The sequence below is a fragment of the Oryx dammah genome, unplaced genomic scaffold (assembly GCF_014754425.2).
Source record: "Oryx dammah isolate SB20612 unplaced genomic scaffold, SCBI_Odam_1.1 HiC_scaffold_2, whole genome shotgun sequence".
Taxonomy (NCBI): domain Eukaryota; kingdom Metazoa; phylum Chordata; class Mammalia; order Artiodactyla; family Bovidae; genus Oryx; species Oryx dammah.
The window spans coordinates 24,400,564-24,416,840 of record NW_024070186.1 but is presented as its reverse complement, the minus strand read 5'-3'; the positions used below and the strand labels follow the sequence as shown (position 1 = coordinate 24,416,840).

The following is a 16,277-nucleotide window of genomic DNA, read 5'->3' as shown; positions in this document are numbered from 1 at the left end:
GTCATGCAAATTATTACTTTACCATTTGAGTTTACCCTCAGTGATGATTTTACTGCCTTCCCAACTATTTTTTAAAAATTCTAGCCTATTGAAGAACTATACTAGCTATTTGGAAAAATAAGACAATATTTTCTTTTATTTCAGGGATGGCATAGAATTTGCCTTTAAATACCAAAATCAGAAAGGACAAGAATACCCACCTCCTAATCTGGCTTTCCTAGAAGTACTAAGTGAATTTTCATCTAAGCTTCTTCGGCAAGACAAAAAGACTGTGTAAGTTGCACGTTGCAGGACAACTGGTTTTATAATTCTTGGAGAAGGAAATGGCAACCCACTCAGTACTCTTGCCTGGAAAATCCCATGGATGGAGGAGCCTGGCAGGCTACAGTCCATGGGGTTGCAAAGAGTCGGACACAACTGAGTGACTTCACTCCCATTATAATTCTAAGTGTTACAGTTTTTGAAGGAAATTAATCATGTAATTACATTGATAACTTAGACTCTGATAGTTTAAAGGACTATAATTTTCTTTTAAACTTTTATATAGTTTTTCTTTGCTTACCTTTTAGTACCCTAGAATTTGCAAGTGGGAATGATTTCTTATTCTCTTATTCAAAGATCTGTGAACACTAGCTTAACCATTGTGGAACACTTTCCTCTTTCCTTTTATATTAGTTATAGTTTAGGTTTTTTTTGTATTTGACTTGTTTCCATAAAATCAAAGTCCAGTTGGCTTATAGTTTTCTTCATAACATAATAGTCTTCTATTTTCTGGTAGTTCTGTCCATTACTGCAAGTGGGGTATTGAAGTCTCCGACTATTTTTATTGAATTTTTGTTTCTCCTTTGAGTTCTTAGTTCTGTTTTTGCTTTAAGTGTATTTTGGGACTCTGTTGTTAGGTTGTATATATAATTGTTATGTCTCCCTGGTGGATTGGTTGACTCTTAACTCCACCACCTTCTCTGTCCCTAGAATATTTTTGTCTTAAAGTCTGTTTTGTCTGATACTACTGTGTAACCACTCCAGCTCTATTTTAGTTACTGTTTGCATAGTATAGCTTTCTTTCCCCATCCTTTCACTTCCTACCTTTGTTGCCTTTGAATCTAAAGTATGTTTCTTGTAGACAGCATATACAGGCATACCTCAGAGATATTACAGGTTAAGTTCCTCACCACCAGAAGAAAATAAATATTGTGATAAAGTCACGTGAATTTTTCAGTTTGTCAGTGAGTGCATAGAACAGTTGTATTTACATTCTACTGTAGTATATTAAGTGTGTGATAGCATTGTCTTATAAACAATGTTCATACCTTCATTTTAAAAACACATACTGCTTAAAAATACTAACCATGATCTGACAATGCAGGCTTACTGCAAACTTTCAATGTGTAAAAACTGAAGTATCTGAAAAATGCACTAAAGCAAAGCCCAATAAAATGAGGTTATTTGTTATGTTCTGTGTTATTAGGTCATGTTATTTGTTTTAAAACCATCTCTGCCATTGATACGTTGTTTTCTGTATGTCTGTCTTTGATTTTTCCCTCTTTTATTGCCTTCTTTTATATTAAATAGATATTTTCTAGTGTAACATTTTGATTCCTTCAGTCCTTAATTATATTTTTCAGTTCTTCCTTAGTTGTGGATGTGAAATACCATCTTTATCTCATACCATTTCCTTACTCCAGTACATCTTTGCCGTCACCCACTTTTTTGTGTACATTGTTAAATATACATTTCTGTGCTATTGGCCCAACAGCACAGTAGTGCATATTGTTTTATACAGTTGCTTTTTAAGTCAATGATAAGTAGGCAATTATACTGTTCTTTATGACTACCTGGTAATTTCTCTTCCACACATAGTTTTTTCATATAAGTTCAGATTACTTTTTGGTGTGATTTGTTTTTAGCCTGAAGAACTGTCTTTAGTATTTCTTGTAAGGCAAGTCAGCCACCAACAAATTCTCTATACACTTTTGTTCATCTGAGAGTGTTTTTATTTCCTCTTTACCTTTGAAGTATAGTTTTTTAGATACAAGATTCTTGTTTGATACTGTTTTACTTCTAGCATATTGACTATGTAATCCTGCTGCTTTCTGGCCTTTACTGTGTCTGATGAGAAGTCAGCTTTTAAACTTATTGGCATTCCCTTGTTTGTAATCAATTACTTTTCTCTACTTTTCTAGGTTTTTTTAGTCTTTGGCATTCAGCATTTTCATTGTGATGCGTCTCGTGGATCTCTTTGTATTTATACTGCTTAGAGTTTGTTGAGCTTTGAGGATGTGTTGATTGTTTTTCATCAAATTCTGAAGTTATTAGCCATATTTCTTCAAATTTGCTTCTACACCTTTCTTCTCCTGGTATTCACATTACATATGTCAGTGTGTTTAATGATATCCCACATTTCTCTCAGGCAGTGTTCATTTTTCTTCACTTATTTTCTCTCTGCTCTTCAGATTACATAATCTCTATTGATATATGATCAAGATTATTGACTTCTGCCAGCTCAAATCTGTTGAGCACCTTTAATGAACTTTTAATTTCCATTGTTGTACTCCAAAATTCCATTTGATTCTTTATCATTTCTATCTTCTTATTCATGTTCTCTATTTAATGAGAAATTGTGTTATTATGGGGCTTACTTTTAATTATTTAGACATTGTTTTCTTTAGTTCTTTGAATACATGTATAATAATTGCTTTGCACTGTTTTGGGCCAAGTTTTCTGTCGCTTGCTTTTTTTTCCTATATATGGGTTACATTTCCCTATTTCTTTGCATGTCTCATAATTTTTTGTTGAAAAGTGACCATTTTAGATAACATGTTGTACATATATCATGAGATAACAGTTTATCTACTCATGATGTTCATTCTTTATCTCCCTAGAGATTGAGGTGATTGGTTACTTGGTTGTTTATTTGTTTAGAGACCTGCACCAACAAACTCTGTGAGGTCTGTTTCTCTTACAGTATGCAGCCTCTACTGTCCCTACTCAGATCTTTGTTCTTTATCATTTAACCTGTATTAGCCTCTCAAAGGTTGTGCTTAAACCTCCTTAGCAAGTTAGATTCTTACCTTTTACTGTTAGATATGTGTGTGCCTTTTAAAAGCTGCAGTCACAGTTCAGATTGTTTACTTTGCCCCATGGTCAGTCAGGAGACCAGCAGCTTAGAAGCTTCCTCCCTGATTGCTCCTGAGAAGGGCAGCCTTGGGCCATGTACAGTTTTCTAGACCAAGAGGGAAACATGTGATGTGAAGTATTTATTTTATTTAACTTTACTTTTTTAGAGCAGTTTTAGCTTCATAGCAAATATGAGGGGAAGGTACAGACGGTTCCCATCCCATAGACTCCCTAGCGTCCCTCACTCTCAACATCTACCACCAAAAAGGTGGTTTTGCTGGAGACAGGGTATGCCACTCTCCACACTCCACCATTTTAGAAATCCTGCCCTGTATGAACGTTTTAAAAGAGAATCAGTATCCTTTTTGAGCCAAACTTCTGATTTTTTTTTTTTTAACATTGGTATTTCAAAACAAAAAAAGGAATAAAGGAAGAAACACACATACACCCTTAGTAATACATTGCTTATTCCAGAGATAATGTGAAGCAAAATCTTAAATTCTCAATCCCTGTCTTTCTAAAGGTAACCACTATGAACAGTTAAATGTGTATCTTTAAGGATTATTCATCGAGAAGAGAGCTTCAGGTTATGAAAAAAATTAAATAAGTGATGCATGAACTGCTTCCATAAAAATGACTGCTTCTGTTCTGTCTCTAGTCACTCATACCTAGAAAAATTCCTTACGGAACAAATGATGGAAAGGAGAGAGGATGTATGGCTTCCACTCATCTCCTATAGGAATTCTTTAGTCACTGGCGGTGAAGATGACAGAATGTCTGTGAACAGTGGAAGTAGCAGCAGCAAAACCTCCTCAGTAAGGAATAAGAAAGGACGACCTCCACTTCACAAAAAACGAGTAGAAGGTAAGTGTGCCTTTATGGTGTGAGGCAAATAATGTGCCTGTCAAGATAAATAAAGCAGTGAATACTCTGTTGAAGCAAGATAATACCATTACGCACATTATTTACTTGTGTGTTTCATACACACTGAGAGAGGTGTAGGCATGAAGGTTAGAATAGACAAAGTCGAGCAGAAGAGGGTCAAGGAAAAAGAAGTTGAAAAAGCATTGAACACAGGAAGATGATAAGCACAGAGAAATAAAAGGCGACAAGAAGGTTTACAAAATTGATTGCCTTACCATAGACCTCTAATACATTAAAATTTAAAATAAGACAGTCATAATGTTATTCTAAAGGAGATCAGTCCTGGGTGTTCATTGGAAGGACTGATGCTGAAGCTGAAACTCCAATACTTTGGCCACCTCATGTGAAGAGTTGACTCATTGGAAAAGACCCTGATGCTGGGAGGGTTTGGGGGCAGGAGGAAAAGGGGACGACAGAGGATGAGATGGCTGGATGGCATCACCGACTCGATGGACATGAGTTTGAGTGAACTCCGCGAGTTGGTGATGGACAGGGAGGCCTGGCATGCTGCGATTCATGGGGTCGCAAAGAGTCGGACACGACTGAGTGACTGAACTGAACTGAACTGTATGTTCTATCAACATGCATCCTAATGTAGGAGAGATTCTGGTAAGTTGAGGGTAGAACTCTGCAACACATTGAACATACCAAAACAACTTTCCATTTCCACTGCTTGGTTGGAAAGTCTGTTTTTGTATATTAAAATAGTGATGGTCAGATGTAGTTTTAGATCCAGACCTCATAGGTCTAGATTACTTATAGGCTATGGGGAACGGGGAGTTGAATTGTCATGAAAATGTGATCAAGAGTAGAAATTCCTATATCGCAAAAGACTAAAGATTGCTATTAGAAGTGTGAAAGTTGCTCAGTTGTGTACGATTCTTTGCAACCCCATGGACTCTAGCCTGCCAGGCTCCTCTGTCCATGGAATTCTCCAGGCCATAATATACTAGAGTTGGTAACCCTTCTTTTCTTGAGGGGATCTTCCCAACCCAGGGATCAAACCCAGGTCTCCTGCATTGCAGGAGGATTCTTTACCATCTAAGCCACCAGGGAAGCCCAAAGGATTATTCTTTTTTTTTTTTTTAAGGATTGTTGTTAAACTAAGAGAAAAGTCAAAAGTAAAAATGCTTATTTTCTCAAATAATCTTCCTCCATCTCCATGATTCTCCTAACAAAATTTCTGCAAACCAGGACACCAACATGCTTCTTTTTACAAATTTCTGTTTACTTCTCCTACCTTAAAAACTGACTCATCAAATACTTTGCTGAAATCTGTAGCAGAATTAATTAGAATTTAAGTCTAATGTTTCTTTCATCATTGAGGAGGTGGTATTAACTATTGATGAGGAGCACAAAGTCTAAATTCAGAGTTCTAGAACACAGACCTGGCTTTCTTGTTTTTCAGCTGTATAACCTTTGAGCATATTACTGAACTTCTATAAACCTCAGTCACTGAGCAGATGAAGAATAATCTGAGTACTTTTTCCGTTGGCTATTGTGAATATTAAATGAGATACTCTTAAGTAAAAAACTTAGTACATAGACAGTGATTACCTAGCACAGGGCTTGACACAAAGGCATCCTTTGATAAATGTTAGCTGCCATTGTTCAGATGTGGTCATCATATAGTATTGCCCCTCATCTAGCATTAGTCAGTGGATTAGGCTGAATGTATATTTCAAAGAGAATAAAAAGATTTGAAAATATTTATAAAATTAATGTTAAAGATTTCCTTTGAAGTTTCAACTTTAGGACTTAACATCTTTTTGGTCCAGAAAATGAAAATAACAGAACCCTATCTTCATAGTATAGGATCCTCAACTTTTCTCTAAAGAATGATTTCAGTCATTTCCTCTTGAAAATGTCTGTATCTGGGCACCCCACATCTATTCATCTATCTGGACTTTTTTTTCCTGCTCACAGCTTTTCTTAGGTGTAGTATGCATTTATGAGCCAGCATTCATCAAATCCTTGCTATGTTCTTACATTCTATCACTTAATCATTTATTTGACCAATGTTTATAAAGCACTTTGGTCAGTTCCTGGCACATAGTGAATGCTGTGTAGATGTTTTATAAATCAGTTCTGAGTTCAGCACTATCACCCAGATTTTACAGAGAAGAAACAAAGGCCTAGAGAATTTAGATACCCACTTATCTACACACAAATGGAGAGTTAGTCATTAGTGTGCTCAGGACAGAGAGGTATATGTGGGCCAGATAACCCAGTTTGGTAACCATTTAATTGCAAAAAAGAAAATTTTTCTCTGTATCAGTTTCAGATTTACCAAGTGATTGAGGTAGGTTAGGTGTCCAGAACCCTTAAGCAACAGGGTTTTATCAGTTTGGGATGAAGATGAGAGAGTTTTGCAAGAAGTGTTTTCATTGAGGAATCTTGAGGGGTTAGGAGGATCTCTTCTAGAAGAATAAATTCTTCCTGAAGTTATTCTTTTACTCAATAAGTTTTTACCAAGCACCATCCTAAGAACTGTGATAGCTGCTGGGGATTTGGTATTAAAAAAGAGTTCATACGACAGAAAGGGAGACAGAAGCAGGCGGTTTCAGTTCAGCATGGTGAGTGCTCTGATGGACCAAAAAGGTTCTCTGGAAACATACAGGGAGTGACCAATCTCTTAATGGAGCCCGGAAGATGTTTTTGGAGATGACCTATAGTAGAAAGCTGAAAGATGGTTTACCAAATTAAAAAACCTAAATGAAACCATTCCTATGGTCATCAAATTTTAAATGCAGCAGAGAATAACAGTTTTGAATTAAATGTTGAATTAAAGTGATATGAATAAAAGATGTAATCTTGGCTAACTTAGAAGAGAGTTGGTAGTGAGCTTCAGATCAGTGGAATGACCTTAACCAGATAGTAGATAGATATTTCCAGGAACAAAAAAGCTTATCTAAAACATACGTGCATCTGACAAAATTTTAGAAAACCTGAGGGCAATAGAATGCTTGATGGCTAAAGAGAAGTCTTGCGTGCACATTGTCTCTGTGACTTAATGGGGAAGGAAAACTTCGTAATATATCTTGTGATTAAAATTCTTCTGACACAAGAAAATGCAGTTGACTTTGAACCAATGGGGTGACAGGGAACAACCACCTACGTAGTTGAAAATCCATATCTAATTTTACAGGCCATATACATGGTTCTGCATCTGTGGATTCAGCCAACTGTGAAGCATATAGCACTAGAATACATATTTATTTTTTTAAATCCATGTTTAAATGAACCCAACAGTTCAAACTATATTGTTTAAGGATCAACTGTAATTTAGAATTTTATAGGTAGAACTTTATGATTACATAGTATTTTATCAGAATTTAAATATGCAAATGATACTATAAACAGTGATTTAATCTGTTCAAACCTTTATGAATGATCCTTAGAAGGAAAAAATAGTTCCTGGTCTCTTGAAGAAACTTAAATCTGATTACAGAGATAGCAAATGCACATTACAGATCACTGCCAGGACAGTATATAAAATTAAGCCCTAAGTGAGCAAGAATGATTCTGTTTCCTCTAGAAGCTAAAAAAGAATGGTAAGTGGGGGCCAAGCAGGGTGCCCAGGGAAGACTTCCCTAAAGAGGTTGAAGTTAAAGGTGTGAAAGCAGACCCTCGATCCAACCCTAGAAGTATAACTTGGCAGAGGTACTTGTCTGGTGACCAGAGCCTAATTGTGTAACAGGATTTGCTGATTTCTCAGTGAAGCCAGACTCTCAGTGCTACTGCCTGGGGCCCCTGTAAGACCCAGCAAATAGGCCCTTTATTGCTTGAGCAAAGGAAGGTAGAGGGGTCTCTGGCTGGCTACATTCTTCCTCTCTCTGGAGGTGGAGGGACTTAGAAGAGATGATAATGTAGGATAGCTAACATTTATTTGCTGATTATATACATCACCTCATTTAATCCTTAACAATAGGGAGGGCAGTTACTGATATTCCATTTTGTATATGAGGAGGTTGAATTTTGGAAATTTAATAGCTTATACAAAGTCACACAAGTGAGTGGTGTAACTGGAATTCACACCTAGGCAGTCCACTCCAGGGCCATGCTCTTTGAATGCATGCGGTAACTCCTACCAGAGTTCGTTCCACCCATGACATTCTGTGACTCTGACTGGAACTTTACAGATGAAAGCCTGGATAATACGTGGCTGAACAGGACTGACACCATGATTCAGACTCCTGGCCCCCTGCCCGCGCCACAGCTCACTTCCACTGTCCTGCGGGAGAACAGCCGGCCCATGGGAGAGCAGATTCAGGAGCCTGAGTCTGAGCATGGCTCCGAGCCCGACTTTTTACACAAGTGAGTAGTAAAAAATGGTTTTTGTGGCATAAACCTTCAACTGTTAAAGTAAGAAGAATTATTTCATCCGAGCATATTCTTTTCTCAATTCATGAGAAAACAAAACCACCAAGAGATTAAATAACGTATATTAGAAGATATATAGTATCTTCTAAAGTGGTGATAAATTCTGAGAAGAGTTGCTCATTCTGTAAAAGAGAATCAAGCTCTTACCTTTTCCCACACCAGAGATTAAAGTGTTTTCTGGTACCATGGCTCTGCAAATCACAGAAAAGTCAGGGTGATGGCATGACTTGCTATGAAAACCTTAAGTTTTTCTTTGTTATTTTTCCATTCAAATTTGAAAGTCTCTAAGCTCCTCACTTGTGTTTCTATTCATTTAGAATAATTCTGTGAGTTATCCTGATGGATAAAAGAATTCTCACTCAAACTCAACAAACTTAACAGGTTGAAAAGAGAAAGGTTAGAAATGTTTGAAGTATTCAGATCTTGGGTTTTCATAAGGAATCCTTTCTCTGAAGATGTGCCATCTTCCAAGCTGAAAGGATGATTATTGTCAGCTCCTGCATAACTGAGCAGTCTTAGAGGGGAGTTTGCCTTATGACCAACATTCCTACTTCACTTCCTTGGGCAATGGGAAGTCTTATTTGAGTAGCTCACCTTGCTTTCCTGACTTTATACCATGTCAGGCCCTCCTGGCAGTGGTCTGTCATCTTTTTCGTGCTATAGTTTTATAGGTTGAATCAAGGTGGTAGCCTCACATGATACAAAGACAGCTGCTTTGAGAGAACTTCATGTGGCAGATTTTAGCTACCAGAGAGTCATCCCATCCAAGTTTGCATCCTATAAAACTCTCAGGAAGCATATGTATCCAAGTGTCCATGTTTCAGGAAGAACAGAGTGTAGGTGAAGATTTGGCCCAGTATGTATCTGACTCCAAACTTCCTCAGAAGGGCTAAGAAAAAATGTGGTCTACCCTTCCTTGTTCGACTCTGGAGAGCTCTGAGCCACCAAGCCAGCATCGTTCCTGTCCCTTAGGGAACTGAGTGTCCAGCTAGGAACACTTGTAAGTAGGGTAGCAGCTGGATACAGGAATCTAAGAAGCGTTCTTGTTCAGTAGGGATTTGGGGAATTAAGCTGATAATTTAAGTACCTAATAGGGGAGGAAAAAGGTTTCCTCAGCCCTCTTAGAGCCCCTGTCTGGGTCTAAAAATTAAACTGACAAAGACAGATTAATAGGAGAAAAGTATACAAATGTTATTAAATTTTTACACATACAGGGGAGCCTTCATAAGAGAAGGAAGATCTGAAGAAGTAACCAGAGTAGAAAGCTTTTAAGCCTTTTAGACAAACAATACATTTGTGAAGAAATGACAAGACACATGAGTTTGGACTAGGGGTGGCACCAGGGCTAGGTAGTCCTTGTCTTCCTTAACCAGGAAGAAAGAGCATTTGTTTAGCAAGGTTTGTTTGCAGGTTCCTCTGCTGCCATCTCTGGGCTCATCAGAGTCTGTCTCCAGTAAAAGGATAATTTGTTTCCTACCCTTTTAGGATGAAAAGGGGAACTTTTTTGTGTGTGTTTTGCTGCTTCTTAATTGCCTTCAACTCAAAATAATTTCTGTCTCATAGAGGCATATTTGGGGATGACATATTCTGATTGCCTTCACACCTAACAACTAGCTGCCACAGCTCTTGGGGACTTAGGGTCTCCAGCTTACTACCATTTCTGCCAAGACAGGTCCTTTGATAATTATCTCAACCTTGACCCTGGAATAAATCCGGCTAACTCCCCTTACATGGGATTAGACCAACCAACTATGCCTTCTTAGCATGGGACTGATTACTTAAACCCCCCCTCTGCTGCCACAAAATGAATAATACTACCCTCTCTTAGTCCTCAGATGCAGATCTCTTGGTTAGGCCAGCCGAAATTAGAAGACTTAAATCGGAAGGACAGAACAGGAATGAACTACATGAAAGTGAGAACTGGAGTAAGGCATGCCGTGTAAGTGTTCCATCAAGTGTCATGAGAACATGACGACTGTGATGATGGTCATTTTGTGTAATGACTTTGGTTTCTCTGATGTTTAGTCTTAGGAGTTAAAATCATAATTCAAATATGCTATGCAGTGTAGAATAGGAATGGAGGGCATGGGCTCTTAATGCATTCAGCATTTAAATCCTAGTGCTGTCCTTTGTCAGCTGTGTGGTCTGGGGTAAGCTCTAAAACCTCTGTGCCTCCAATTCCTCATTTGTAAATTTGGGATAATAATGGTACCAATCACTTAGAGTTCTGTGGGAATTTGTGTACATAGTTAGCTAGTAATATGGTTATTGCATTTAACTTCCTGCTGATGAACTGAGATGAAATCTTGAGTGAATCAAATGAATGATCCTGAATTGCCTAAGTTCAGTAGCATAATTTGTGCCGTCTGTTGGCTGCAGTTGGAAGGTGCTTTAACTGGTTCGCAAACCCAATATAAGAGTCAGGATTCCAGGTTCTATGAGTCTGAACAACTTTCTGACTGTATCTTTTCATATCAGTCGGGGTCTCATGGAGGAAGATGCTGAGCCCATCTTTGAAGATGTGATGATGTCATCCCGGAGCCAGTTAGAAGATATGAATGAAGAATTTGAAGACACCATGGTTATTGACCTGGTAAGGAAATTCAATACTTTTTTTTTTCTGTTAAAATATGTGAAAACGTTGGTGTAAGATGATGCTCTTGTTTTAAGAACCCTGTGAGGGACAAGAGGTAACATTGACCAACAGTGGGTGTGACATTTGGATGAGCTTGTGTTTTTCAAACCTGCTTTCAAAGCAAGTCAGATTTTTAATTCTGGCAATAATAGGAACTGGCTCCTTATTACATTCATGAAAAAGAGCTTCCCTAGATCTGTCTCTCAGTGCAGCATGTGCATCTGCCTTTCGTACTTTAAACCGGAGTCTGACTATATACACTGTGCTCCAACATAGCAACCAATTGCAGAATATGGACCTTATCTGTTCAGTAAAGAGAAACAGCTTTAAAATAAGGAAATCTGAATATGGACTTAGTGTAGGTATACTAAGAAATGATTAACTTTGTCAGAAATACATGGTGGTTGTGTTCTTTTAAAATGAGATCTGTTAAGAGACACACTAAAGTTGTCAGAAGTGAAATGACATGAAAAAAAAAAAAAACAGGCGATTGAATGAAACAAGATTGGCCAAATGTTTGAAAGTAGTTGAAGCTGGGTGATAGGTGCACAGGGGTTCATCATACTGCTTCCTCTGTGTATTAATTTGCTAGACTGCCATACAAATACACCACTGACTGGGTGGTTTAACAAATTTATTTTCTCACAGTTCTGGAGGTTAGACGTCTGAGACCAAGGTGTCAGCAACATTGATTTCATTCTGAGACCTCTCTCCTTGACTTGTAGATGGCCATCTTCTCCCTTTGTCTTCACATGATGTTTCCTCTGTGTGTGTCTCCTCTTTTTATAAGAACATAGATCACATTGAATTAGAACCCACCCATATGATCTCTGGGCTTCCCTGGTAGCTCAGTTGGTAAAGAATCTGCCTGCAGTGCAGGAGACCAGGGTTCAATCCCTTGGTCAGGACAATCCCCTGGAAAAGGAAATGGCAAACCACTCCAGTAACTTTGCCTGGAAAATCCCATGGGCAGAGACACCTGGTGGGCTGCAGGTTGTGGCACAGAGGGTAAAGAGTCTGCCGGCAGTGTGGGAGACCCGGCTTCGATTCCTGGGTCGGGAAGATCCCTGGAGAAGCAAATGGCAACCCACTCCAGTATTCTTGCCTGGAGAATCCCCATGGACAGAGGAGACTGGCGGGCTACAGTCCACGGTGTTCCAAAGAGTCAGACACGACTGAGCAATTTCACGTTCACATGACCTCCTGTTACCTCATTCACCTCTTTTTTTAAACACCCTATCATCTCCAAATACAGTCAAATTCTGTGGTCTAAGGGTTAGCACTTAAATATATTAATTTGGGGCATAATTTAGCTCATAGCAGTATGCTTTATGTGTTTTGAATTTTACATAATGAAAAAGTTTGGTAAGAAATGTAAATGAGACATATCCGGTCTATAACCTCCTTCAACCCACCCATCAGTAGCTCTCCATCTACCTACTTGGGGTAGGGAATTTAGTGAAGTTTTGTCACCTACTGTTTGATCAATCTTATAATTATTCCATGATTGAAAGGTGTGTTCTTTGTTTATAGGCCCCCAAATTATATGCTTTTATACATTCATTGTAATTTGAAAGCCTTTAAAAAAAAAAAATAAGTGATAAAAGCCAAAGTTAGATTTTTCTTTAATGTATGCTCCTATAAGTCTGACTCTTTTCCTTTCAAAGTGATACTTAAGTTATTTATATTAATGATACCATAGAAATATTAGCTGATTATCACAGTTTGTCTTAGTGTATCTCAGGAAAAAATTAAGTATCGGTTTCTCTTTCCAGCCCCCGTCAAGAAATCGGCGAGAGAGAGCTGAGTTGAGGCCAGATTTCTTTGATTCTGCAGCTATCATAGAAGACGATTCAGTAAATGTTAAATTATTACTGTTCTTTCTTGTGTTTTCTGGGTCTTGTTTATGCATGAAGTTAATAATTGTGTTTTATTTTTTCTAGGGATTTGGAATGCCTATGTTCTGAAGTCTGAAGAAAATTTACAAATCTGGAACTCTATTATTTAGAGCTAGAGGCCTATATACTGTGATAGCTTGTATGGGGAAAAAAACACTTTTGATGTGATCTGATTTGTTTTTTAATCAAATGATTAAGGTCAGTCTCTTTTTGCAGTGACAGAAGAGGCGCATGTAAATTACCCAAGGGAATGTTGGTGAATGTCACCTCAGAAAGACTGACCTGAAAAATCGTTTGTGTCCTATTATTGGACTTATCCCAGTACAGATGTGTGTGTTTTTCTGGAGGGAGGAAGAAATTTTAAATTTTTAAAACAGCTGTCAAGATAAACACTGTAATACACCTGTTTTATGAAAACTCAGCATTGAGTAAAAAAAAATATTTTTAACTTTATTTTCCTGTTGTACAATTTAAGAACCGTTTTAACATTTTGCCTTTTTATGTTTTAAAAGCTAACCATTTTTATTAAACCTATGAGTAAGCAGCTCACCCTAATTGCCGAAGAGTGTTTTTGGAGCTCACTGGATTTGGTTGACCATGTGGAATACGGGATAATGGAGGAGCAGAATATTGACAAGCTATGATGAAATTCTGACAGTGCATCTCTGCCAAAAACCACACACCCTCTGTGGACATGGATATGAATTCCCAGATTTTATATACTCTTGAATAAAAAGGTTTATTTTTATTTATAAGGGGGCATAAAATAAGAAATGTCCACGCAGCCATTTTTCCAACAGATGCTGTACACCGTTCATTTTATATAGAATAGGGAGATTCAAATACAGTACATTTTCTATTGGTATTTGTTCTGTGCATTTTTAGCAACTTCTACCAGCAAATAAAGTATTCTCAGTAAAACAAAAATGGTTCTCAAGTTATCAGTTTGCTGTTTTTACCACTTATTTCATGCCCTGCCAAATTCAAGTTACATGGACTTCCATTTTCTTAAAAAGATAATCATGAACTCCTTTGCCATTCAAACGTAATTTTAAGTGTAACATAACCGTGTCTACTTCCCATGCACTTAATACCCTTCTGCACTAATTTTGTGAATTAAGTTTACCAATTATAGAAGTATGTGCTGCATAGAAGTCTGTGCTTAGAGGGTGAAGTTCTTAAGCTTACCTTGAAATACAGCTACATTTCAGTGTTAAATGTGCATATTAAGGATAATTCTTTGGGGGAAAGAAATTATGAATCTTCAGGACAGCCTTCGATGGTTTAGAGTTACATTCTGCTTAGACTTTTATGACTTGCTGCTACTGTTATTTTAAAAAGCCCACTTAGTTTCTTCCTTTCTGATTTTAAAAGTAAGCCTCAGAATTTGCAAACCAATCCACCACAGCTGTTTCCCGGCTGGTTTTTAAAGTAGCTGCAACAGAATGATGAGGCTCTGCTTTCCCTTTTTACCAAAAAAAAAAAAAAAAAAAAGCGTTTTTTAAAAAATCTGTGCACCCAGTGACTATGTGGGAAAGCAAAATGGGTTATTTTATTCATCCTTTTAGTAAACAAACTTCTCAACATTTGTACAGTTCTGAAAAAAACTTGGTCACCAAAAATGTTTTATCTGCTAATTTAGCAATTCCTGGGCTCCATTTAGGGGGGCTGGGGTATCGCTTTCTTCCAGAAATATGGATTTCACTGGACGTGATGGGGCAGGGATGACTGGACTGTCCACCACACCAGCCCTGGCACCTGCACAGATTGGTCCTTTGCTGGACAGTTTCATGTGGAAAAACCAGTGCCGACTTAGAATCGTAGACAACCACACGACAGAAAAGGCTTAGTATCTACTCCAATGGGTTTCCAGTTTAGTTTGAAGTCAATCGAATTTTTGTATTTTCAGTGTCTCCTTGATTGGTTTTGCTAGTAATTCTGTAAATTGTACATTTGCAATATGAGGTTTTTTTCCTTTTGTACAATTTGAAATTGATGCTTCACCTTTCCTTTAATAAACTATTCAAAATCAGGCTTGTGGTAGTCATCCTATTGTTCCTATTAGGTAAAGCTTGAAAGAGGTGATTTCTCATCCTGTTCAACAGAATGATGAAGCTTTCCTTTTTTTTATTTTAACCAAGAACTGAGAATTTGCTCTTTAGGATAATTTGTTAAAACAACAGCAAATCACTGTATCAGTGAGGCTTTACTTTTTTAAGCAAGTAGAATTTTAGGACTAGCTCATCAGTTTGCTTTCATCCATTGGATTTCCTTGGAGAGAGGGAAAGACTGGTTAGACCAAGTGAGCATTCAAGAGGAAGTCTCTTGTGGGCTGAGTGTTGGGGGAGGCATTCATGGATTATCAAATGGTCTGAAGCCTGGGACCTTCCCCCGCCTGAGATGCAGACCCAGCACTTATGCACGACCATGCCCTTTAAAGACCACTTGTGTTCTATGTGGCTGCCAAAGTGAAGGTTTCTCTTGACACTGCTGCCAGATGTCACTGCACAAAATCATGTCCTACACTTTACGGGCCCCACTGTGTTCTCTGGGCTGTGGTCATTAGATGGCCTGAGATGTCCATGAGAAGCAGCAGGAACGCAGGGAATAAATGGGCAGCGGGGACTCTGGGGCAGGCAAGGATGGAAGGTGATTAAGTTGGGGTTCTAGCAGCTCATCTTGAAGGTTTGTGCTTATGAGATTAGACCAGGGCTTTACCCAGGTGTGATTCTACCCTGGCTGTGACTGTTGGCCCTGCTCTCAGAAAAGAATCAATCAAACGAGCAGGATCTTCCTGGGAAGCAAAGGCTTAGTGCCTGTTCAGGTTCTTCATAGCAGACCAAACTCAGGTAAGGTTCCATCCCTGCCCTCCTAAGTGCCCTGCTCTGCAGAGAACAAGGATAGCTTTCTACTCCCAAGGACACAAATTATCACAAAGACAGTAGGGACATGGGAAGTACCTACCTACTAAATACTAAGTAAATCTGGTGACAAGATTCATCATTTTCCTCTAAAACAAGACCACAGTTGGGAAAGGCGTGACTAAACACCAGCCCATGAGAATTCAGTGCCACTCTGTAACCCACAGAGGCTGGTCTACTGGACAAAGCTGCCAAGATCTTACAGCCTCGTGTCTCCTTCACCACCAGCTTGGTTTTCAAATGGGCCAAATCCTAGATTGGCAGACCCCAGAAACTGGGTTGGCCAGGCAACTTCAAGCTATTGAGCCACACACTAGCCAACCTATATGATTCTTCCTTAGCCAGGAGGCCTCTAAAAACCCCGGAATATGCCACCACTCCTTTCCCAGCTCCCATGGC

At 38.4% G+C, this 16,277-nt stretch overlaps 1 protein-coding gene and 1 long non-coding RNA gene across 3 annotated transcripts in view; one reads left to right on the top strand and one right to left on the bottom strand.

Moving 5' to 3' along the window:
- The window catches only part of STAG1 (stromal antigen 1), a 460,953-nt gene extending 445,963 nt beyond the window's left edge, over nt 1-14,990 (top strand). Inside the window, exons 28-34 of one of the 2 annotated variants that reach the window (XM_040233144.1) lie at nt 145-273; nt 3,776-3,981; nt 8,184-8,358; nt 10,253-10,363; nt 10,903-11,017; nt 12,835-12,915; nt 13,003-14,990. In XM_040233144.1, the coding sequence (XP_040089078.1) occupies nt 145-273; nt 3,776-3,981; nt 8,184-8,358; nt 10,253-10,363; nt 10,903-11,017; nt 12,835-12,915; nt 13,003-13,026 (841 nt within the window). In that variant the 3' untranslated portion in view covers nt 13,027-14,990. The remainder of the gene's footprint in view (nt 1-144; nt 274-3,775; nt 3,982-8,183; nt 8,359-10,252; nt 10,364-10,902; nt 11,018-12,834; nt 12,916-13,002) is intronic. The other variant, XM_040233153.1, reaches the window with a different exon arrangement.
- Nucleotides 77-3,782, bottom strand: LOC120857634. Its single transcript, XR_005719708.1, has 2 exons — nt 3,072-3,782; nt 77-2,603 (listed from the first exon to the last, which is right to left on the bottom strand). It is a non-coding gene; the product is annotated as an uncharacterized LOC120857634 (long non-coding RNA).
- Nucleotides 14,991-16,277: the final 1,287 nt, after the last annotated feature.